The 27,235-nt window shown below is 37.5% G+C and overlaps 1 protein-coding gene across 3 annotated transcripts in view; it reads right to left on the reverse strand.

Annotated features, from left to right (window-relative positions):
• The window catches only part of LOC131432732 (serine-rich adhesin for platelets), a 75,462-nt gene that overhangs the window by 27,922 nt on the left and 20,305 nt on the right, over positions 1–27,235 (reverse strand). For all 3 annotated transcript variants that reach the window (XM_058599213.1, XM_058599211.1, XM_058599212.1), the window contains exon 2: positions 3,479–3,819. In XM_058599213.1, the coding sequence (XP_058455196.1) occupies positions 3,479–3,819 (341 nt within the window). The remainder of the gene's footprint in view (positions 1–3,478; positions 3,820–27,235) is intronic.

Consider the following 27,235-nt stretch of genomic DNA (forward strand, 5'->3'; position numbering starts at 1 on the left):
GATCATGTTTAATTATTAAAATGATTTCTTCGAGAGGGTGTTTTAGGGTTTCGATAACCATTAAATGAATGAGTTTTTGTTATATCTACAAGGTGATCTTCTGTAACTCAAAATCAGAATTGTTTACGAGACTAGTTCACTAGTTGGTGAAGGATAGACAAATTGAAAACTGTTTTACTAGAAGGCGCTAACAATCCACTGGAGTATTAGGATGAATATCGACATCTGAAATCTGAAGTTTTGTCTATTTCGATAGTTAGATATAAATCGTGACATGTATTGCTTATTTTATTTTATTTAATTTGAACTTTTATTTTTATTGAACTGGGAAAAGCCCTATGAAGCGAAAATTTCATAGTCTTGCTCATCATCAGGCAACAAATCTCTTCATGTTTCATGTCAACGAATAACGATAGCTCCTATAACTGAGCCTAGCACCTAAGAACTAGAAAGGCTGTTTAGAAATAATTGGGAACAATGAATAAATAGAAGATGCATTTAAAAAAAGGCGTAATCAGATAATGCTGATTGATTCTTGAGGAATTTATTTAATTGAATATAACGAGGGTTAATATCTAAATTCAGTTTTTTTTAACAAGTCAGGATAAAAAGTGCAAATCGATAAAATTATAACGCTTCTGATGGCTGGAAAAAATATAGGGATCCCTCCAAAGGAGACTACAAAGAGTGAACCGTAGAAGTTTATTCTGAATGGGTTCGACGCGTTGGATTTTGAGTTAGCAATATGGAGCCCAAACTACAGCACTATTTCAATAATTGGGCAAATTAGTTCACAACATATATCTCCTAAATTATGACACATCTAAGATATGTCGTAATCTAAGTTGTATTGAGCACTTGCGCATATGCAATGTGGAGAGGACCAATTTTATACTAAAACACCCTCCATTATGCAGTGAAAGATCTTCCGAACAACTTTCGTGTATACGAAACAAGTATTCTGATAAATACTGTAAATATTACGGTAAACAAGCTCCTCCTGGTAGAATGATTACTTTTAAATACATTTATGTTTTGCGCATAATTTATGTTTTGCACAAAAACTGGTTCAGAACCATCACCTTTGAAAATAATCAAAATCGTTATGCGTAATCCAACTTTATGGTATTAAATGCAATATATTTTTTCATCCTTTTTTCAATGCGGTTCTGGTGAGACAGCTCTCAACTAATTTTAAATAAAATATCACTTTTAGTTTCCACAAACACAACAAACTCTTCGAAGACAGTACTATACTTAATTTATAAAAGTTTTCTAGAAATGTTGATGAACTGGCGGTCGCTATAAAATAAAATTTTAAAAAACATACATCAGGTTTCATGTACTTATCCAGCAATATAAAAGTTAATATAAAGTTCGAGTTTCAATCTCTCAAGTTACTCAGATTTCAGAAGTCGATAGCTTATTCATGTTAATACTCTAGTAGCTTACTAGCGCCTTCTAGGAAAACAGTTTTCGATTTATCTATCCTCCACCAATTTACAGGAAAACTGATCGATAACATCACTCTCGTAAACAATTCTGATTTTCAGCTACTGAAGACTACCTTGTAGATACAACACGAACTGTTTAGTCAATAATTTAATAGGTATTGAAACCCTAGAACAACTTCTTGAAGAAACCATCTGAATGAGTCAACATAAATTTCCAACCTTGAATTGCACACTAGCGCCACCAATTGGAGAATTTTCAGAAAATGTTTACACTATTCAATCTGTTTTGAACTCCGGAACATTCTATATTATCAGGGTTTAGAGATGTCACATTATAAATTTTCTATCGTCAAATTGTTAACTCACTAACGCCATTCAGTGGACAAGTTTTCAACTAACATGGTTTTCATCATGTATACCCTGACATTCCTAACAACTTCCCAACAAAAAAAAACGCTCTATACCTTTAAGTTTCTTGAATAGAGCATAATTCTGATAATTAAAATGTGTATTCAAGCACACTTACTTCATCTGATGGAGTGATTCCTAGTTAGAACTGTTTGCTGTTTGACAAGCTTCGAATTACCGCATTGTTCAAAATACTATGATTGGCGAATTACTTGAAGTTCAATTTTTTTTGTCTGGGTTAAGCGAATGATTTATATTATGCGCCCCTGGTGGAGCAGTTCTTAACTGATTGTCTGTCAAACTACACTAAATTGTTAGTTTAGGTATCTACAACAAGTTTGCCGAAAATTGTGTGTGGCTCTATCTGTCAACCGAAGTGACACCGTTCACAGCCCCAATCAGTCAAAATCCCATATGCTCTGGGTCCCGTTTATCGCGGTTTTCCGACAATAAAAAATTCGGCAACAACGAATACCGGCAAAACCGAATCTGCGTTGTACGAGACCCCACTGTATTTATGTCGTTTTAGTTTGATACAAAACCTAACCCAGTTTCCACTCTGAGTGCTAGCAATTCGTTTATTTGAAGCCAGTTTCGAGTCTAGTTTTAAGGTCGTTCAACTGAAAGTTGGAAAATTGACTCAGTTCCGACCCTGATTCTCATATCGGATTTGCCTACACCCCCGTTGCAAACCCAACACAGTTTCAGTTCTCTCAAGCGATAATAAGGTACATATTCCGTATTCCTTTTCATCACAGTTGCAAAATTTATTTATTCAACTATATTCATTAGAGTGAAATCTGTTATATCTCGTAGGATAAAATGAAAATTGTACATATTTCTGGAATTAATTCTGTTTAAGTACATCATGTCTTCGATTTTTAAATTTTTTTCCATTTTTTAACATACTAGGTATGAATATTTCTTTTTGATTACAAACAATAATATGAGCGCTGGGTCAAAATATATTAAAGTGGCCAAAAAATCTTCGTTACCCTATTTAAAGATAATTTTGCAATCCATGGCTTGGAGACCGAATAATATGAAATGGTTTGTTTCCTCAACGATTAAATTTTATTCGATAACTCATTTTTTCTGACACTACTACAATTTACTTCCCTCCAGTTCTCAGCTGACGAGGACTGGAAGAGCAACTGAGGAACTATTTACTGTCTCCCGCGCATAGTTGGGATTAAATGGACGCTCGACATTTGGTTTGGGAGCAGTAATGTGACGTAAGTAAACCATATTTAGCTAGAACATTCGAACATCCAAACCGAACGGATTTTTCTTCGAGATGGAGAGTCCCGCTTTGGTTTTCGTTGCTTTGGTATTTGCGTTGTACTGCAGTGCGCTTATATTGTTTGCATAATTCATGACAACTTTTGTTCAGTTATGGAATATGTTACCATTTCAACCAATATTTGCAAAGATGGAATTTCAGGGCCGCTGGAGGTGGGGATATAACATTCTAGGGTATCTGTTTTAGTGATCATTACTAGACTGTATCATCACAAATAAATAGGCATAAAATAGTCTTTTTTGCATTCTCTATCGATTAAAAAATATTCAGAAACACAATTTTGTTCAACAGGAAGCTTTAAACTGGTACCTACCTCCGAGCCCTTCCCGTGGGCAACCTTAGTAAGGCGATAGCAACGATCCACACCGATGGTACAAATCGTTGGGTTGAACCCGGAGAGATAACGCCCGTTGCCACATCCGACATCGCACACCACCGAGCCCGGCTCGAGACCCGCTAGGAATTGTGCCACCTTGGGTCGAACTTGGCCAATCGGTTCCTCGCAGTGCTCGTATACATCGTGTACGTAGGCTCGCTCGAGTGCCGCCGACCGCCCACTGGCGTCTGTTCGGCTGTTCCGTTCCATCGTAGACGTGGTAGACGCGGTCGTCGCCACTGCGGACGTTGTTGGAGGGCGGGCCTCAGACGGTTCCTCTGCGAGACGATAAGAAGAGACAAACATAATTATTTCAATGCTCCGACGGACATATGCGGTAGATGGTAACAGTATCATTAGAAGTTCAGTTCTAGCAATGCTTAAGTATTAGATTAATCAAATATCGTATGACAAAAGTTTTTATTTGAGAAAAAGTTTAAACGGTGCATCCTCGATGTGATTCAACAATTAACAATCGGTCGATGGTGATCTTAGAAATACAAAAAAAAGTAAGTGTGCTCATGAACTAATCAATAAATCGATTTGGAGGTACGCAGAATGATTATTGTAGATTATTCCTTCGATTTATAACGCTATAAAGAATGTGACAGCGGATATTCTGCTGATATTTTGCTGACTGCTTATAATGAGATTTGATTTTATTATGGTGATAGCCATAAAAAGCGGATAGGCACATTTGTTTTATAACAGTCATCATCTAAATCTAATCACTTTAATTGGTGCATACGGTTTCAATTATCTCGGCACTGAACTGAACGAATTTTCATGTTTGATCATAAAACCAATCGATGCTGCCAAAATGGAGCCTTGAGTGAGCTATTCAATGCGCTTCATACAGCGTCTGTCATGTTTCTAATATGTAGGACGTTCGAAGAAAAATGGTTAAGTACTAAAACGATCAAATAGTTCTTGTTCGATGAATGCATGGAAAAATTAAATATAGTAACAACAGTGTATTATTCAATTATTCGACTGCGAAGATAAAAAATAATTAATTTTTTTTTGTTTTTGATTATAGAGGTTTTAACCTTAAGGTCATTCACCTCTTCGGGCCCGAAAAACTTTCTGACCCTATGTGCGGGGTTGGGAATCGAACCCAGGCGGGCTGCGTGAAAGGCATCGACTTACCCATCACGCTATATCCGTCCCCATAATTAAATTCTAAAGCAAAACTAGACTCTTGTACAATCTTGGCAGCCACTATTTTGTGGACAAACATCAACCCGGTTAGAAATGATTTACAAACCAAAAGCAATAAAATTGTTCTTGGTCGTAGATAAATGCTTATAAGAACAGTAACAATAGTGTATTATTCAATTATTCGATTGCCTAGATAAAAACCTTTTTGCCTTTCTCTATAGAAAGGTATTAGAATTGCTGGAAAAACCGACTTTCGAACGGAGCCTCGGAGACCCATAGTGTTATATACCATTCGACTCAGTTCGTCGAGATCGGAAAATGTCTGTGTGTGTGTGTGTGTGTGTGTGTGTGTGTGTGTGTGTGTGTGTGTGTGTGTGTGTGTGTGTGTGTGTGTATGTGTGTGTGCGTGTGTATGTGTGTGTATGTGTGTATGTGTGTGCACTTTTCGAAGATATTTGAACACGCTCAATTTTCTCAGAGATGGCTGAACCGATTTGAACAAACTTGGGCTCGTTTGAAAGCTACTGTCGGGACATTGATCAAGTTCGAAGATCAAATGGCTGTGACTTTTGGTTCCGGAGATATGATTGTATAAGTGACGTAACCGACAAAAAGCGTTGTATTTGAACGCGCTCAATTTTCTCAGAGATGGCTGAACCGATTTTAACAAACTTGGGCTCGTTTGAAAGCTACTATCGGATCATTGATCAAGTTCGAAGATCAAATGGCTGTAACTTTTGGTTCCGGAGATATGAATGTATAAGTGACGTAACCGACAAAAAGCGTTGTATTTGAACGCGCTCAATTTTCTCAGAGATGGCTGATCCGATTTTAACAAACTTGGGCTCGTTCGAAAGCTACTGTCGTGCCATTGATCAAGTTCGAAGATCAAATGGTTGTGACTTTTGGTTCCAGATATATGATGGTATAAGTGACGTAACCGACAAAACACGTTGATTTTTACCGCTCTTATATATATAAGGGTGCAAAAATTTTGGGATCAACTCTATTTTCGTAAAGTTCTAGTGCTCAAAAGTTTAAGCACCTCGAAAAAAGCCTTCATGCAAAATTTGACCTAAATCGGACATGCTTAAGGGGTGCTGCCCGGTGGTAAAGGTTTGACAATTTTCGACCTTGAAAAAGCACCATAGGGGGGAGTACATGAAATTTCCAAAATCGAAATTTTTTTTGATGCTGAAACTCTTAAAACTGCATGAAACATCGAAATTTAGTGTTATCTCGAAAAAATTTTTTTTTGAAGAAATCAACTTTCTTTTGAAGAAATCAACTTTCGAGATGACACTAAATCTCGACGTTTCATGCAATTCTAAGCCTTTTGGCATCAAAAATTTTTTTTCGATTTCGAAAATTTCATGTACTCCCCCCTATGGTGATTTTTCAAGATATATGAAAATTCCACTAAGTGGACTAAGAAGGCTTTTTTGTTTAGATTAGCATCACTGTTCTCATACAAATAGGCAACGCAAATGTCAAGCACTAGTTTGGAAAAATGGTGCTGACTGTGTGACATAAACACTGAAGCATGCTTTTGTGAACTACTTGAAACAATCTGAATCAATTGGTGTCAAAATTAGTATCCGAAATTATTTAATAAAAGTATGAAACATATTTTCATGAGACTGTTAAAAAAGAAGAGAAAGGTATTATCACACCACTAGGTGGATTAAGAAGAGGTTTTTTAGATTAGCATCACTGTTCTCATACCAATAGCCTCGTAAATGTCAAGCACTAGTTTGGAAAAATTATGCTGACTGTGTGACATAAACACTGAAGCATGATTTTGTGAACTACTCGAATCAATCTGAATCAATTGGTGTCAAAATTAGTATCCAAAATTATTTAATAAAAGTATGAAACATATTTTCATGAGACTGTTATGAAAGAAGAGAAAGGCATTATCACACCACTAGGTGGATTAAGAAGGGTTTTAATCTGCCTAGTGGTGTAATGATGTCTTTCTCATATTACTTATATTTTCAAAAACATCACTAGAAGATTCTGTCAAGATTTTTTGTTCAAACTTGAATAAAATCAAAAACTTTTTTTTGATATAAACTACCATCACCTTTTAAATTTGTAAACAGTTACGTCGCTGTATGCTAGGCGATGGTGTTTCCTTCTTCTGTACCAGCACGTACCAGATGCGTACCGATCTAGCTTAATTTTGTATGACAGTTTGAAAGTTTTGATACACATTGCCCTATAATTTCGGAACCAGAAGTCGGATCTGGATGAAATTGCACACTATCATTCAACAAACTGAGAGATCGAAGTGAGTTCCGTTTTTGAAGCTTTCTTCACTATTACCGGTGCTTTCGGAAGCGGAACTCGGGGACTAGTAGTCCCAAAGTAGATTTATATATGAACTAACTAACAAGGTCTGCCAACTAGATGAATTTACCAATAATTTTCAAAGAAATTTGCACCTCGTTTCGCTATCACTTTTGAAAAAATCCTCATGAAATTGAAAATTTTTCACTTATCGCGCTGTAACACCGAAACCAAAAGTCAGATCTGGAATAACTTTTTCAGGGTTTTTTTTTTAAATTTCAAGACCTTTTATTTGCATCTTAGTTTTTGGAAATCGGTTGAGAAATTTCCGAGAAAATTGAATGCGCATTTTCTAATAGATTTGCACCTACTGTCTTTTAATTCCGAAACCAGAAGTCGGATAAAGATAAAATTCAAGAAAAGTGAGTGACTTATTTTTTAAAATTTTTTTCGTGCATATTACAATGGTATATGACATTCGGTTCAAAAGTCGGTTTCACAGTGATGGTATAGGCTGTCTATATGAGGAAGGCAAACATAATTAAATTCTAAAGCAAAACTAGCAAAATGCTATTGTACAATCTTGGCAGCCACTAATTTGTTGACAAAGATCAACCCGGTTAGAAATGATTTACAAACCAATAGAAATCTTTTCCCTTTTTTTTTTCGATTATAGAGGTTTTAAGCCCATCGTCCAAGTACTATACGCGCGGTTGGTTTCAGGAAATTTTCGAAGGAAATATTTAAAAATAACAAAAAAACACTCATTTTTCAGAGCTATTTTTGATAACACTCGGAAAATATTTCGAATTTTTCAGCCAGTTTTGCCCTTGCAGATAGATGAAAGTTTTTCGAAGGTATGTATGTTTTTGGTTTTGGCAAATTTTTTAAATTTTTCATCGAAAATTTCCCAAAACCACCCGCGCGCATGGTACTTGGACGATGGCCTTAACCTTACGGCCTTTCGCTTCTATGGGCCAGAAAAGCTTTCTAATCCTATGTGAGGGGAATCGAACCCAGGCGCTCTGCGTGAAAGGCTTCGACTTACCCATCACGCCATACAAACAATTGGCATAAGAAAAGAGCGTCAAATATTGAATTTTGCCATTGTAATGTTAAACCAAGAGCAAAATATTTATAGAAGACGAATTTATCAGCTAGTTGTTATTTCAAAATTGAGAATAGAACAATTCATACATATTTCTTTTTACTGATCCGGACACAGTTTGTTTAACTGCAATTTTTCGAAGATATTCCAAATTGATTTGAAGATCAATTCTAGTTGATAAAATTGAAATATTTCATCAATAATTAAATTAGATGTAATAGATAATATTGTTGTTGAACAGCTATTACACTAGTAACTAACGAGCAGAGTTACTATACTCACAGATTTTTCTGAAAAATCACAGATTTTTTGCATATTTTACCACACAGATTCTGTGTCACAGAACACAGATTTTAAAATGGCAACTCTGTTCTAGTGTTGAAAATCGAAAATTTTTGACAGTGAACTGTGGTCCGAAACGGGAAATCAACGTGACAAAAATATTTTCACTATTAAGTATTATTTTTTTTTGTAGTTGGTGTCTTCACAAAAGTTGTTTGTAATCAAATGGCGCTTCTTTTGATAAAAAAAGTTGCTAGGGTGGTCCTTATTTAGATAGAAATCTGAAATCTAACTTTCTTCATTGAACTCAAAAACGATTTCATTGTACAATAAAGTTGTAGGAAATTCTATTTTGAGCAACTTTGCTGAGAAAAAATCATCTCTCTAGCTTTTCATTTGATCGAGTTACATCAATTTTCCCGAGTAAAATTAGGGTGGCTCCTGAAAAAACACTTTTTTTGTTCTATTTTTTTGTGTGAAACATTCTATGAAAAAGTTTTCTTTAAAAGAGTTGTTGAACTAATCATTGCACACAATTTTGCCGAGCCAAGCTTTTTCATATGAGGTACCAGTATGAAGTTACGATTGTTTTTTCACCAAAAACTAGTCAACCTTCAAATATTAATATTTATTAGATTTCAGATCGATAAAAATGTATCCTTTGTGGTTCTTGAAAGGTCATAATATAAGTAAACATTTAAGAAAAAATAGTAGGGGTGTTTTTATTTTAACTGATTTAAATTAAATTAATTTAAACCTTCAAAAAACTCAAAAATGTTTCATAACTCTTAAACGTCTTAACGACCCTTGGCACCTTAGCTTAAGCAGTGTGCCTTAAAAATTATATTATTGAATAAAAAAGCGTCTTAACGTATCAACATACTTCCTTTAGCAACATAATAGCATCAAATGAGTCCTACAAGTGCTCCATACATTATTCATTCGAGAAATGAGACACACAAAAACTACAGCCGGAAGAAGATTTTTTGCTGAACAATTTTAACAAATTTAATACCAAAATAAGTACTTCTATTGAGTTTGAGCAACTGAGGATAAGAGATACTGTGTAATACAGTTATTCCGAACTAGTTGGCCATGATAAATCCATGAACAGAAATTTACTCCTGAAAATTGATGTAACTCGATCAAATGAAAAGCTAGAGAGATGCTTTTTTCAGCAAAGTTGCTCAAAATAAAATTTCCTACAATTTTTTTGTACAATGAAATCGCTTTTGAGTTCAATTAAGAAAATTAGATTTCAGATTTCAATCTAAATAAGGACCACTCTAGTAACTTTTTTTTATCAAAAGGAGCGCCATTTGATTACAAACAACTTTTGTGAAGACACCAACTACAAAAAACTAATATTTAATAATGAAAATATTTTTGTCACGCTAATTTCCCGTTTCGGAGAACAACTGATACAAGTTTATTCAAATGAATAGCCTATTTATCCGAATAGCCTATATTGCCGCGCAGTCCGAGCGGCGTGCGTCGAGGATTGGAGGAGTGTTTCTTTTCCACAATTAAAAAAAAATAAATAAATTTATTTTTCTGCAAACTTTTATTTACTTCTGTTTCTTCACATTCTTATCTTTTTTCAGTAACACTAAAGTGGATCTACGCCTCTAGGGCTGTATGTTTTGTTCACTCAAAATATCTACTATCCCTTAGATAATGTTTCTTCTTCCACTTGCAACCATCAGGTTATGTGCTGACAAATCTGTTTTGTCGTGAATACGACTTACTTTACTATGGGGTGCCTTTACCCTCTGAGAGAGTGATAAGTTTTTGATCGTGAATATCTCTTGTTGTATCTAACGAATCAACATAATTTTTGCTACACGCCATCGGAAATATGATCACAATTTTATGATAAAATTATCAGTTGTGTGACATAATCTCAAATAATTCAAATTTAATTTTTGCTGAAATGTTTGGTATAAACGAGTATCAAAGGGGATAACCCATAAGGCGCATTTGCCTTGCTCGTATTTTTAAAGCTCATAGCTCAGTGAATTCTGTGAAAGGATTTATATAATCTAACTACCAATAGAATCGCAATTTTTCAACTCAAATGTGTATAGCAAAAGCATAGTCAATAGTACACTATTGAAAAACCTGTCTCATTTGACCCATGTCAACACCAGCCAATCAGAACGCGTTCTGAGGAAGAGAACAAAATATCTGCTGCTGTACAACAATTCGTTCGAGAAAAATGTTCCGAAAAGTGGTGAATATCGTAGTGAGTTCCTCAATTTGGCCTTTCTGAATGCTAGAAACGAATCCCTACAGCATATTGATAGTTTCTTTCAATAAATTATGTAAATCCGAAATGAAATAATCGACATTAAAATTTTGTATGCGGCTATTTTTATAGCCGTTAGGACCGCCCATTAGTGAAAAAGCTACAAACGAAATCACGTAAAAAGAAAGCTCCTAACAAAAATTGGATCAGTTTGGATTCTATCGCCACTGCGAGCAGATGTATTTTGTGTCGTCTGCATAACTAGTTTCGCTTTCGACAAGAGCGATTACGTCACAGCTGCCAGTCATTAGCATTGGTGAAAAAACAACGGTGGAGAGCATTACACAAAATCAGTCGTTCTAATTGCTCAAAAGTTTTCTAAAGAACTATTAGGATTTGTTGTTCGCAAATCGAAGGTATATATCCTCAGTTTAGTCCAAATCTAGAACAGTTTGGTTATATTTGTGCACTTTTCGCTGTGTGAAATTCACAGTAATCGAGATCAAGTGAAGCCTTCTTTGTTTTTGCGAAAAATGTTCCAGAGTTTAATGTCGTAGAGAATTACACAATTTGACCCTTCTGAATGCTAGAAACGAATCTCTATAGCATATTTATAGTTTCGTTCAATAAATTAGGCCCATTGTATCATTGATCAACCCAGCGAATTAATATTTTCTTCATTGGAAGATTATAATCGGTTGTAAACGCTACACCTACATCAACCATATCAGTATCGAACCCACGAACAACAGTTCAGCCTGGAATTAGATGACGGAAATCAGCGGCATCCATCGGAATTCGAATTCAACTCATCACTCTCCATCACAAACGCTTCCATAAAAGGTTCTTTTCAGAGCCACCATTATTTTATTATAAAGAACTATACTGGTTATTTCATAATATTTGTGTTTCAGAATGTTAAATGTAACTAATCTGTACTTTAGTTTAGGTGTATAGTTACAAATTCTACATACAAATTCATACAATTGATCAACTAATTGATATTCGGAAGTGTTAAGGAACATGTCAGTTGTTTTCGTATTCACGACATCCAGTTATGTCTCTATCATTACCCACCCGCCTTTTTTTGTGCCTTTCTATCGGCCACCTTTAACGGAATCTTTTCTTATCACTATTCAACACTGTGTTAGGCTTCTCTGTTAGCCATATTTAGCGAATTCTCTTCTTTCTACCACGATATCGTACTCGGAATGAAACTACTTGAAAAATGACTATTAACACGTGAACGATCTTCTCCCTTTTCGTGTTCACCGCACAATGACTAAGATTTTCATCTCGTCCTCAAAAATTTTACTGACTACGCTCTAAACTACGGCAACCGCGACTTGCAACTTTTCTGAAAAACTGATTGCACTTGAACTCACATGAAGTGACAGTCCGACTAACTGACTTGTCTACGGGCCGACGTCCGAGACTAACGGATATTTTCCGCGCACACTCTGAGACTAACTAGCTTACCGACTGCCTTCTAACTCTTCCCAACTATGGGTTTTTAGGCTCCTAACATTTTCTTTCGCGTGAAGCCCGAAGATTTTAGTACAAGCCGAGCTAGTGATTTTAGGTAGAAAGTTCATCCGACTTTCTCCCGAAGTTCTACCGAAAGCCGAGACTACTGTCACTATGCCAGAGGCAGTAACCAGTGTCCGTGAAAAAATAGCTTTGGTTTTACAACATTGCTGCGCTGACTAATGCCCGGAACTGTCTATGGTTTTATAACAAAGTTTCTTAAACATCGTTGTGATAACTAATGCTCGGAAATGTGCACGCTTCTATAACAAAGTTTTTACATGAAGGTTGCGGCTACGCTGATATGAGAGTTTCCTTCCCAATTTCCTACTTTTTCCTATAATACTAGCAAATTCAAAGAAAAATTTGCTAAGGGCGCTGCATGCCCCCTTACTTACTGAGCTTGATGTTACCTGAAGGGTGAACATCAAGTCGAATGCGTTGGTTTATAATATTGAGGTTTATAGCTGGATCACAAAATTCCGTATTTATAATTACTATTGCCGGACTCATTTACATATGGTTCTTTTTGTTTGTTTTGTTATAGTTTTGGCTATACGCAAATTAAATTTTCTAACCTTACGGTGGTCCTCGTATGTGTGTTCTTCTCTGACGCCATCCTGTTCCATGGTATGCTTCTATTGTTACTTTATCTGTGAGGGTGATCGAACGGTTGCTAGTCTCGGACTCTGGGTTCCGTGTCGTTCTCGTTCCTAATGACTCGTTCTTCTGTGTTGGTGATTCGTATTAGGGCTTTTCGTTTTTTGGTGTTCGTTTTTTTCCGAACTATTCCCTTTTATGCTGCCAATTCCTATCTCTCTGTTTCTTGAGGATTCCAATTTTATTAGTTTGTTAGTGACAGAGTTTTCATATATATGTGTTTTTTTAAATCCCCCATGAATTCTTTGGTATATAATATTTTAATTATTTGTTGTATCTTTCTTTCATTGTGTTTTCGTAACTTTTACATGCCCATATTGTCGTATCTGTATTTTATTGACATTTTGATTTGAGTGCGTAATTTGCACTTGAGAAATCCTAAATTCATTCATATAGTACGCATCTCTTATTTTTTTCATTCCGGGGTCGCGATCCCTTTGTCTACACACACTTAATCACTCATACTAAGATCATTACATAAATGCATACATTAGATAGAAATTATTTGCTGGCCAGCGTCATTTTGATAGTCGTTACTCTGTGTAATTTGCTAAGGGTGCTGCACAAAGTAGTCGATCTCGGGTGTACAAGTTTATGCCGTTTTTCATTGAAAAACACTGTTGGTATGGATTGCTCTTTCGAGCAGAAATGCAACATTCTGACGGTGTTTCAATGTCATTTCTGCTCGAAAATGCAGAACCAGAGCAATCCACACCATCAGTGTTTGCCAATGAAAAACGCCATTACTAGTCGATCACAAATAGCATCAAGGAGACGGGTATAGCGTGATGGGTGAGGCGATGCCTTTCACGCTGCCCACCTGGGTTCGATGCCCAACCCCGCACATAGGGTCATAAAATTTTTCTGGCCCGAAGAGGCAAATGACCTTATGGTTAAAACCTCTATAATCGAAACAAATAGAACTCAAAAGAAGGAAAAATATTGTGCACAAACATCTGGAGAATACGAAGTGGTCTGGTTCCAAGTGTGCTGGATGCTAACAGTTTTTCGAGTGCTCAAGATCTACATCCTCGGCAATGACATCTCAAGGTTACATCAATAAATGCTTGAAAAAGTGTGTATTGCCGTTGATTCGCAAGTAAAGGGGCTAAACTATATTTTAGCTCGATTTGGTCAGCAGCCACTCGTCTATGGTGGCTCTGGAGTTGTATGTCACTAATAGGATCGAGTTAATCAACGACTTCGTCGAAGCGGCGAGGTATTCAAGGACATCTAGCAAATGCAGGCAGAATGGAGGAAATACGATTATTTCGAGTACACATCCACTGTGCGGATGCTGATGGACTCCACCAGAAGGAGGGCTCGAAGCAACCATTTGTGGACTGTTTTTTTTTAATTTACTGGATCGAAACCTTCAAAGCATGACTACAATTCATTCCCAGGTATATTAAAAACGCCTAAAAACACCTAAGAAATTGCAATTTTTCCATTATACTTTCAATGGGTATTTCTAAGCTGTCATGGCCACACATGATATTTTCTAGCGTGGAAGAAACTAGTGACTGGTGAATAACTATGGCGCAAAATAGACCAAATTGTTCTTTCTCCCCAATCTTCTCACGAACGATTGTAAGGTCATCGAAAGGTGGCAACAACATTTCGACGAGTAGCTCAACGGCGATGGGGTGGATAAAGAAAGTGGCGGCGTGGTAACGAACTTGGGACACGTGCCAGACCTCCAAGATGTTGAAGAGGAGGTAAACGAGTTCAAAAGAAATAAGACCGATAGCGTTAACCAACTTTCAAGCGAGCTACTGAAACACGGTGGTGGTGCACTAGTGAAAGCACTGCACTGGGTGGACGGGAGATTTTACCGAAGAAATGGATGGAAACAATCGTGTGTCTCATCTACAAAAATGATGACAATTTAGATTGCTGAAATTGCCACACAATCACTCTGCTGAACGTCGCCTATAAGGCAATCATATACCGTCGAGTTTCACCAGTTGCAAACAAATTTGTGGGATAGGCAGGATTCATGGGCGAACATGCTACAATGGACCGAGTATTCGCCATTCGCCAGGTGTTGCAAAAGTGCCGCGAATACAATGTGCCCCCACAGCACCTATTCATCAATTTCAAATCAGCCTACGACACAATCGATCGAGATCAGCTATGGAAAATCATGCTCGACTACGGATTCCCGGAAAAACTGTTACGGTTGGTCAAGGCTACGGTGGATCGAGTTATGTATGTTGTTCGAGTATCGGGAATAAATTCGAGTCCCTTCGAAACTTGCAGAGAGTTACGGCAAGGTGATGGCCTTTGGTGTCTTCTATTCAACGTTAGTTTGGGGGGTGTAATAAGAAGATCTGGAATGGACACGAGTAGCACGATTTTCAGAAAGTTCGGATAACTTCTTAGCTAAAAATTCTATATGGCGACGGCCCAAGGAGATGTATTTGTGAAGTTTTAGTTTGCTTTTATGGCCAATTTTACAAAAAAAAAACTGAAGATTTGGCAAGGGCTATGCAGCCGAACAGCAAAGACCTAAGCGTTCGTGGCGAATAAGACAATGGACTCGAAGCTGTACAAGGAAGAATGCATCGAAAACCGAGTACTCCCTTTCATTAAAGCCCATAAAGGTGCCATGAAGTTTGGGTCAGATTTGGCGAGTTGATACTACAGCCAGGAAAACATCCAGTGGTACCGCGATAATAACGTAGATTTCATCGATAAAAACATAAATCCACCCAACTGGCCGCAGTTCCAGTTCATCGAGAGAATTTTGACAATATTGAAGCGGAAGCTTAAGAAAAGTTGAAAAACGACTCGGAACGCCACTCATATGACCAAAATGTAGAACAAATGGGCCCACGAATTTTCGGTATTTTAGGTATTTTTGAACGGAAGGTGTTGCGAGCCATCTATGGCGGAGTGCGGATGGAAGACGGTACATGGAGAAGGTGAATGAATCATGAACTGCATCAGTGCCTGAGAAGACCAACCCTCGTCCAAACGGCCAAGGTCGGACGGTTATGGTGGGCCCATGCATGTTACTAAAATGTCGGAGAACAATCCGGTTGAAATTGTCTTCGACAATGATCCGGTATAAGAAGAGACGCGCAGCAGACAAGATAGATCGATCAAGTTGAGGACGACCTGCGGACTCTTCGCACTCGAGTCGAATTGGAACGCCTCCTACACACAGCAGAGACCCGGGTGGCGTACCACTGAAAGAGTAAGTAAGTTGTTGTTTTGCTCTAGACGCGTTCTAGCGTCACGCGCGATATCTTTTAGTAAGATTTTTCTTAGTCTCTACTTGAAGAGGTAAAAGATAGGCTTCTTGAGAATGGAAAAAAAGCCATTTTTCAGAGTTGGTAGATTAGACGTTATAATACCTATAATATCTGGCGCATAAGACAAATCTCATTAGGTCGCTTTGAAGAACTCGTGCCGGCTTTCTCTCTCCTGCATGTGATAACGGATTTAGGTTTCATCTACAATTATCAACCAACGCCAAAAGTTTACTCAGTGTGGATCAGCATGGCCAAACACGTTTCTGAAGCGCACTCGCGGTTTTGGTTCTGATTCGGACTGCACTGTTTTAGGATATTTTTTACTTTGCGGTGTCTCGTCTAAAATAAGACATTTGAATTTCGAAATTAATATTGCAAGATGTAATATAAAGGAGCTTCACCGCCATAATATTTATCCTACTTTGCAAGGGTTTCTACGCCGTTTTTCCTCTCAAAGCATGTTTTTTTAAGAGAACGAGCATCGTTTTTTCTTTCTAAATAGAAAGGTAATATAATTGCTGGAAAACCGACTTTCGAATGGAGCCTAAGAAACCCATAGTGTAATATACCTTTCAACGAATTTTCTTCGCGTTCAATTTTCTCAGAGATGGCTTAACGGATTCCAACAAGCTTAAAAGCTAGTATTAGGCCATTGATGAAGTTTGAAAATCAAATGACTATGACTTCTGGTTCCGGGAATATAATGGTATAAGTGTCGTAACCGACAAAACGTATTGGATTTTGCGTTTAATTTTTTCAAAGATGGCTGAGCCAATTTTAACCAATTCAGGTTCGTTTGAAAGCTACTATTAAATCATTGATTGGGTTCGAAGTTCAAATGGCTGTGACTTATGGTTCTGGAAATATAACGGTATATGTGACGTAATCGACAAAACCCGTTATATTTTTTGCGCTCAATTTTCTTAGAGATGGCTTAACCGATTTCAACAAGCTTAGGCTCGTTTGAAAGCTACTATTAGGCCATTGATCAAGTTCGAAGATCAAATTCCTGTGACTTATATTTCCGGAAGTATAATGGTATAAGTGACTTAACCGACAAAACGCGTTTCGCGCTTAATTTTCTCAGTTTTTAATTTCGGCTCAGCCATCCGATTTCAACAATTTTAAGCTCATTTGAAACGTTAACGTTCACGTTGTATATGATCATATGACTATCATTTCAAGCTTCGGAGACATAATCGTTAAAGTGACGTAATCGACAAATTTTTTTTTTCTATCCGTCCGTATAATCATTTCAGCTAGTGATCAACGATCAAGTTCAAATGTACTATTACTGATACGCTTAGTCTGGTAAATGTTTCCGATTATGTGACGTAAGCGCTGAAGCATACTTTTATGAACTAACCGAATCAATCTGTATAAATTGGTATCAAAAATGCGTACAAATTAGTGTCAGAAATTATCTCAATAAAAAAGCATAAAATATTTTAATGAGACTCTATCGATGATGAGAAGTATCTTAATGAAAAAAACGTGTTTCAATGATACAGTGAATGGCAAGAGAAGGGTGGATAAAGCAAAGTTTTTTTTATTTATATTTTGTGAAAGTTGACAAAGTTATCCATGTGAAATCGGCATGAGTTTCGTTCTAGAGTTTGATATAGCATTCGGATCAGTGCATCGTGATCGCGAAGTATGTAACTTAAGGTTTTTTACCCGTCGAGCTTCAACAACGGTTGACTAAGTCGCAGGATCGGTGCGTTACTGGGTTTGATTTAGATATCACTTGTGGGTTCAATGTTTCATCGCTACTGCCTGATACAACCGCTGAATTTGGTGAAATGTGGTTGCGGCTTGGAGCAGACAATTCCTTCGTTGGTGCGATCAGTTGGCGACGGACGATGCCAGACCGAAACGAGATACTATTCTAAAAACTATTACCCGAGAGTTCTCTGTCCCTGCTTAACGATTATGGTCTGCCAAATCGTCTGTCCAGTCCGAAAGTCGATTCTAACGATGATTGCATAGCCTTTCTTCTTGAGACAGATTAGTTCGAATTGTACGAATCTATTTCGAATTTCAGTTTAATGATGTTGTTGTTAAATAATTCATATACAACGAAACAAATCTTGTGTAGTCCCGTTATAGTTAAGTACTCCTAATGAGTAAGATTTTCATTTCCTTGCTCGAAAAATTTTAATCGAGCGAAAAAACTTGCCTTCTGGTTGATGCAGCACTGTGTAAGTAAATGAAATATTAATAATGGTACCATAGCCAGCAATAATTTCTAACCGTTGCTTGCAGCCCCATCGCCGGAAATATACCGCCAAGAACAACGGCATAAATGGTGCATAATGCACCGAAATAAGGTACGTAAAACGATGAATATGATTAACGATAACCTGCTCTTGAACCTACACCCCAGGTCATGGTACAAACAAAAGCTAGGACTACGCTGTCGCTTGGCAGTCCGAGAATGAGGACGAGTGAAGCAAAAACCTCGAATGAGAAATATCCGAAAGGAACAACAAGGAATACAACGTTAATAGCTCTATTGCATGCATCGATTTACTATGCCCTACGATGGTGAAATATACTGTAAGCACTTTGTTGAAATTCACTTTCTAACTTCATATCTACATAGTCGCTAGTGCAGGCTTGACATGCACGAACGTTGGTTCTAGTGGAAGTAACAGCGGGAATTGTCTGAAGGAAGCTGGTCGAAAATGTTTTCCTGCATCAGATAAGCCAAAGAAACTTGGCTGAAGAAAACGTTGGATGGACTAGAAAACTGATCGGTGCTCTGTACACGAAAGCAGCTCGGTTCCACACGCGACTAACAAAACATATTACAAGGACATCGAAATTGGTAGTAATTTGCAGCTGATTTGTGTTGGTTTTTACTTCATCACATGCTGTATTGCACCAATTTACCAAAGGTTTGGTCGAGCAATTGCTGCTGAGATTCATGACACATCACAATTTGTCCAGCGCCCATGAATCGAACAATATGACCAATAAGGAAATTCCTGCTACAGTAACAATTAGGTCCAACAATAAAATATGTAATAACGGGGTTGATGGCTCCCGTCAAGGGTGTTGAAGCCTTTGCGGCATTGTGACATTGAAGCTATCAACTTCTTATTGATGTATCATAGCATCAATTACGATCAATAGTAATGAAGGGTTGCTATTTTTATATTTGATTTGTACCATTAGACAACTAGTCAATTCCTAGTGAACAGTGTGGCAAACGTAAATATAACGTCAGCATACGGAAATCGCTTTTCGTGTAAACTGTTTACTATGGATCATTCAACGATTGTACATCTACTGGATCCAAACAAAGGTAAAACTAAATGGTTTGTTTATATTTTATTTCTACGTTTCGTTTTCAAATCATCACTGCATTAGCAGTTTATGGTGCACTGATAATGCCACCTAACGACTCAATATAAAAGGCTAAACAGGCGTAAAGTTTCTTTGTTCATGATATTACAATGCATGATATGCAGAAATGAAAATTCGTGAGAAACATATCGCAGAGTTACGACTTGAACCCGTTATTTTTCATATTCGGCTGAATCGGTTTTTCCAATGAAACTAACCTGCATGTAAAACACCACGAAGAAAACAGGCTATGTTTGCCTTTCTCATATAGAAAGGTTATGCAATCACTGTGAAAACCGACTTTTGAACCGAGGCCCGGAGGGCCGAGTGTCATATACCATTCGACTCAGTTCGTCGAGTACGCAAAATGTATGTGTGTGTATGCGTATGTGTGTGTGTATGTGCGTATGTGTGTATGTAACGTTTTTTTGCACTAATTTTTCTCGGAGATGGCTGAACCGATTTTCACAAACTTAGATTCAAATGAAAGGTCTTGTGGTCCCATACAAAATTCCCGAATATTATTTGGATCCGACTTCCGGTTCCGGAATTATGGGGTAAAATGTGCAAAAAATTGTGAAAATAAGTGCACTAATTTTTCTCAGAGATGGCTGAATCGATTTTCACAAACTTAGATTCAATTGAAAGGTCTTGAGGTCCCATACAAAATTCCTGAATATTATTTGGTTTCAACTTTCGGTTCGGGAGTTATGGGGTAAAATGTGCAAAAAAAGAAAATATGTGTTCTAACTTTTCTCATAGATGGCGCAACCGATTTTCACAAAATTAGATTCAAATGAAAGGTCCTGTGGCCCCATACATAATTCCTGAATTACATGCGGATCCGGAAATATATGGTAAAGTGGGTTAAAAATTGTATACCATCACTGAAAATGGGGAAAAACCTTAAAAAAAATTTCTAAATCGACCTCAAATCTTTTCCAATTGATAGTTTTTATCAGTAGATGGTCAAACAAACCGATTTCGGTTGTTCTTTTAAGAGTCGATGAAAATTATTTTGAAGAATACCACAGTATATGATAGTATGATTGATATGAGAAAGGCATCATTAACACATGGATTAATAAGTCCCGAGACTAAAGCAAAGATGGCGCTCGTAGTAAACCAGTAAGCACGTCTTTCTAGAGTACTAACCTTTGCTTGAAACAGGTCAAAATTTTAAGTCGATCCGACCAGAAACAGCTAAGTTATCGAAGTTGGAGTAAAGTCGTTTTGTAGTTTGTTTAAAAAATGGAAAAAACCGAGTTTCGTGTTTTGATAAAACATTGTTTTTTAATGGGTAAAAACACCGTGCAAGCGAAACAATGGATTGAAAAATGTTATCCGGACTCTTGTCCATCAAAAGCAACGATTTGTCGGTGGTTCGCCGAGTTTAAACGTGGTCGTACCGACACAAATGACGCGGAACGCTCGGGTAGAACTGAGGAAGCCGTTACACCGGAAAATGTGAGTGAAGTGACAAAAATTATAATGAAAGATCGTAAAGTGAAGCTCCGTGAGATTGCTGAGATGACACAGATATCATATGGAAGTGAATTTACTATCCTTCATGAAAAATTGAGCATGAAAAAGGTTTTCTCCAAGTGGGTGCCGCGATTGCTTTCGATGAAACAAAATGCACCCTGCCACAAGTCGATGAAATCAATGGCGAAATTGAACGAATTGGGTTTTGATCTGCTCCCCCACCCCCCATACTCGCCAGATTTAGCCCCCAGTGACTACTGGCTCTTTGCTGATCTTAAAAAAATGCTCCAGGGAAAAAGATTTGACTCAAATGAGGAGGTCATCACTGAAACTGAAGCTTATTTTGAAGCGAAAGATAAATTTTTTTATAAACATGGTATTGAAAAATTGGAAAAACGTTGGAACCATTGTATCACCCTAAAAGGTGATTATGTTGATGAATAAAAAAAATTTTGCAAAAAAAATGTTGTTTCCATTGTTAGTCTTGGGACTTATTGATCCATGTGTTACACCACTAGGTGGATTAAAACAGGTTTTTCATAAATACGATTATTTTTTGAAGCAATATACACCAGTTTTTCATCACCGTGGCATCCACACTTATATAGTAATAATCTAATATATTTCAAATATTAACGTATTACTATTGGTTTTCTTAAATATCACATTATTCATTAGTTAACCTACTCAGAAACACTGTTTCTATCAAACGATTAGCTGCTCTAAAATATATTAAAATGAAGCCTTTATTTTTGTTAATACTCTACATGATCATAAAACTATTTCAGTTTTGTTTGTATAAGTCCATTACTTTTATTTAAAACAAGATAGCTGGCTATTGGTTAAACTCAGGGAAAAGGAAAGAGGGTATCATAAAAAGAAATGATTAAATTGAAACTCTAAACTTTAATGAAATGATAAAGAAGTTTTTATGTATAGAAAGTCGGGACAAGCAGGAACTTTTTGACTATGTAATAAAATTTTAAATGCATTTAGTTTGGATATGATGCTTCGACAATTCCACTGCAGGACAGTGATTGAATTATTTGCGGTGGATGATAAATTATCCATCAAATGATACCAACCCTGAGAGAATGGTCCACTAATCTGATAACAGCTTCAAAAAAGCTATAGCTATTGAAAAATATGCCGTTAGTGGTTTAGTGGTTCAGAAATATTGAATGCTGTGAACACTTGGCCCTAATCGCCTTTTCACATGTTTTGATAACCTTTCTATTAGGTGTGCAACTTTGCTTCCGCCGTATTTTTTCCAAAATTTAAAGCTTTATTGCGAAAAAGTGCTTTCAGATGTATTATTCAAAGTATTTATCTCATCTTTCCGGAAATTTTCGGATCCCGGCTCGAAAAAAGGAGTCCTTTTTTGACGCTATCCATGAAGCAATCCATTTTTCAAACTCTTCGAAGGATTGAAAATGTTGATCTGCCAGGCCGTGTGCCATCGGACGGAATAGGTGGAAGTCAGAATGGGCGACATCTGGGGAATACGGCCGGTGGGGCAAGACTTCCCATTTCAGCGTTTCCAAGTACTTTTTGACTACTTTTGCGACTTGAGGCCGAGCATTGTCGTGTTGGAGGATAACTTTGCCATGTCGCTCTTTATACTGTGGCCGCTTTTTTTTTAGTGCGCGACTAAGACGCATCAGTTGCGTTCGGTAGCGATCTCCTGTGATGGTTTCACCCGGTTTTAAGAGCTCGTAGTAAATTGTTATTCATCTTTGAAGGTTTTTTCTCTTCCACCATCATGTTTGTCTTCGACATCGAAATCACCATTTTTAAAATGTTGAAACCACTCCCGACACGTTCTTTCACTCTGAGCAGCATCAACGTAAGTTTCTGAAAGCATTCGAAGTAAAACTTCCCGCAAAGGGCGAGAATTGGCACATCAACAGACATTTTCGAGCGTGAATAATACGAAAACAAGAACAACTGTCACTGAAACGGCGATGACAATTCGTTAGGCACTGTACACACTCACTTCAAAGGCATTATCATCTATGTACGAGGTCTGTTCAAAAAGTTCCCGGAATTTTTTAATTGCGCGCGTCTGGAGAGTCCGGTGGTCAAAAATTTTTTTTATTGTGTTGGTACATATGTCCCTAATGTATGGTGAAATTTTCAGCTGTATTCATTGTTTACATTCTGTCTTGTAGCGGCTGGTGTAGATGTGTTTTTTTTGAGCTTGGCGATTTTTGTCTTGGTGACGTAGTGTGCACCGCTTGTAAACATTGGACCATTATTTCCGTTCAGGCCCGTTCGCTGGGAGGGGGGGGGGGGGGGTGGCAGGAGTTTTGCGGTTTTAACCTCCCATGGAAGATTTTTCAACAGTAAGTTCCATGAACAATAGAGTACTTTTTATATTAAAGTGCAAATAACTTGACTATTCTTTCAAATTTTTGCACCTTCACCACCCCCTCCTTCCTTGAATCCTCACCTCCCTTGAACCACACTCCTTTTGACCCCTCTCTAGATCTCTCCATTGAACCTTCCCTTGAACCCCCCCCCCCCTTCCTTGAATCCTTGAATGATTCCTGCGCACGGGCCTATTTCCGGTACTTCCAGGACCGGAGATTGGGGAAATTTATAACTGAGATTTTCTATCAAGACCTACAGATTTATGAACAATTTTCAAGGAAATTGCAACTCTTTACATGGTCATTCATGAAAAAAAGCCCTTTAAATCCACATTTTTACACTAATCACCCTGTTGTTTTGGAACCGATAATGGTAACGAGATGAAATTCAGGAATTTTGTAGAGAATTTTTAGATTTTTAATCTGAATCTAATTTTGTAAAAATTGGTTAAGGCGGCTCTGAGAAAAGTTAGTGTACAAATTTAAATTTTTTTTCCATATCTCCCTGTAATTCCGGAACCGGAACTCAGATTTGAATAAAATACAGAAACTTTGAATGCGAGACCACAAGGCCTTTAATTTTAAATTCGATTTACACAGTGATTAAATAACCTTTCTATTTGAGCAAGACAAAAAAGAAACAAGTAATGGTTTTCAAATATTGCTAAAATCATCTGTAACTCAACTGATAATTTTCAGTCCCAGCAGTTGTGGCAATTATTTGCATTGAGACGACATATCATAATTATTATACCATTATCTAACATTTTTGAAAAATCATATTTTTTCTTTGTATTGTCTTATAGTGAAACATTTCAAGAATGTTCTGTGAAATTTTCTAGCCTATTAGAACAAAACTGTTTATTTCACCCTATTCATAAAAGACAATTTACAATGTTAGGAAATAACAATTGTTGAAGAAATCAAATGCAGCTTTTGCCGTTAAAGCTTAATGAATTAAAGAAAAAGAAACATCATTGTATCAGAGTAAATAATATTTGAAAAATTGCTTTTCAATAGTACCAGAGACTACTGTTCTGCGTGTTTGCAATAATGACAGTTATCCTGGTGTTGTCAATTTCATAATGATATTGATGAGAAAAATTTTAAGTACCTAATATTTACTCTAATCGTTTAGCAATTTTATTTTTGGATGCTATTATAAATAACGAAGAATTGAAACAGAACACTGGTATATAACAAAACACACTTCCATAATTTAAAATATACATATGAATTTTTAGAGACGAACCAGTTACTGGCTGAAAGTCTCTTCAATAAAGAACACTAAACTAAACTAACTACTTATGAATTTGCTCAAAATTGATATTTCTCCCTGGCGTAGTACTAATGAATTACATAGAGACACTAATATAGAATCATTAAAGGAACAGTCATATAGTATTTTAAGCAAACTCCGTCAAACATCGATGTATCTTCAATTAAATAGATTCGCTTTTTGTATTTGTTAGTAAGTTAGTTTAAAAGTTCCAATTTTCAAAAAAAAAAATCACAGAATTTTGGAAGCAAATGATATGAGAAAAAATAAAGAACGAATTACCTCAGGAATGCGTTCAACTACGCCTTCCTTTGCATGTTTTGGATTTAATCAGCGATCGGCTGAATACTTTCCTGTGATAAAGAAGTGAGTGTTGTTCGTCTGAGAGTTAATGCATTCATTGTACTTTCCTATATTTTTTTATTGCTAGGATTTGGGTCATATTAGGGTAATCTTTGAAAGCTGTGCTATTAAAACAGCTTTCCAGGACCGGATAAAGGCATAGGCAAAGTAGGAGGTCGCCTAGGGTACCAAGATCAAGTGGGCGCCGAAATTCAGAAATTCAAACCACAAATGATCGTTATTATGATTCATGACCCTTTGCGGGACGAACAAATAGGTATAAATTGCAGATGATTCACAACCAAATTTGCCAAAACCAAAATAAACCCCTAGCCGGCCCTGCAGCTTTCAATGCATTATTCAGAAAGCTTACTAGAACTGATAACGGAACCATATTTGTGAAATCTGTGGAATTTGCTTTTCGGTTTATCGAAACTAGTGTGACAACAGGTAAGCCTGGCAATTACCGAGATATTTGATGTGTGGAGTTCCTCATATCGTTTTCGCTTGATAAACTTGGAACTGACCCAAGGTAGTTTTATCAAACAAACAATTGTGTACTAGAAAGATGGCAGTATTTTCAAATTCAAAACAATTTGCAACAATAATTGCTGGGAGAACACAACTTCTCACACCCTTATACCATTCGAAGAAGTTCGTCGAGATAAGCAAATTTGTGTGTGAAAAATAATTTCATTAATTTTGCTCGGAAATGGCTTTACTGATTTCTACAAACTTAGACTCATATGAACAGTCCTATGTTCCCATATAAGGTTTCTGAATTTTATTTGGATCCGATTTCTGGTTCCGGAACTACAGGATGATATATGTACAGAAATTAAAATAATATTACTCATTTGCTAGCTGATGGCTGAACCGATTTCGTCCATCTAACATCCAAATAAAAGGTCTAAAGGTCCCATGAAAATTGTTTGTTTATTAATCAGATCCGACTGTCGGTTCAGGAGATACAGGGTGATTAGTGTAAAAATTTCGCATAAATTTATCAGGTTTATCGGGTTCACAGATTTTGAATGTCTTACTTACTTACTCTTTCAGTCGTAGACCACGCGGGTCTCTGCTATATACAGGAGGCATCTCCATTCAACTTGGTTCATGGCTGTTCGCCGCCAGCCTCGGTAGCTGCGAAGGGTCCGCAGGTCGTCCTCAATTTGATCGATCCATCTTGCCCGCTGCGTGCCTCTTCTTTTTATACCGGTCGGATCATTATCGAGAATCATTTTAACCGGGTTGTTCTCCGACATTCTAACAACATGCCTGGCCCACCGTAACCGCCCGACCTTGGCCGTTTGGACGAGGGTCCTCCCAGCAACTGGTGCAGTTTATGCTTCATTCGCCTTCTCCACGTACCGTCTTCCATCCGCACTCCGCCGAAGATGGTTCGCAACACCTTCCGTTCAAAAACACCTAGTGCGCGTTGATTCTCCGGAAGCATTGTCCAGGACTCGTGCCCGTAGAGGATAACCGGTCTAATCAGCGTTTTGTAAATAGTTAACTTCGTACGACGGCGAATTTTGCTCGATCGAAGCGTCCTGCGCAGTCCAAAGTAAGCACGATTTCCTGACAATATGCGTCTCTGAATTTCTCTGCTGGTGTCATTATCGGCAGTCACCAGTGAGCCCAAGTACACGAACTCGTCGACCATTTCGATTTCATCACCACCAATCAGAACTCGTAATGGGTGGCCGACGTTATCTTCTCTCGAGCCCCTGCCTTTCATGTACTTTGTCTTTGACACATTGATGTCTAGTCCGATCCGCTTGGCCTCAGCTTTTAGTCCGATGTACGTATCTTCCATCTTCTCAAAGTTGCGTGCTATAATGTCAATATCATCAGAACAACCAAGTAGCTGGACGGACTTTCTGAAAATCGTGCCACTCGTGTCTATCCTCGCTCTTTTTGTCACACCCTCCAAAGTAATGTTGAATAGCAGATACGAAAGGCCATCACCTTGCCGTAGCCCTCTGCGAGTTTCGAAGGGACTCGAGTTTATCCCCGATACTCGAACAACGCACATCACTCGATCCATCGTAGCCTTGACCAATCGTATCAGTTTGTCCGGGAATCCGTAGTCGTGCATGATTTTCCATAGCTGTTCTCGATCGATTGTGTCGTAGGCTGATTTGAAATCGATGAATAAGTGATGTGTGGGCACATTGTATTCGCGGCACTTTTGCAACACCTGGCGGATGGCGAACACTTGGTCCGTGATAGCGCATTTGCCCATAAATCCTGCCTGATATTGTCCCACGAATTCATTTGGAATCAGTGAAAGTCGACGGCATAAGATTTGGGACAGTACCTTG

Source organism: Malaya genurostris, chromosome 2, assembly GCF_030247185.1.
Source record: "Malaya genurostris strain Urasoe2022 chromosome 2, Malgen_1.1, whole genome shotgun sequence".
Taxonomy (NCBI): Eukaryota; Metazoa; Arthropoda; class Insecta; order Diptera; family Culicidae; genus Malaya; species Malaya genurostris.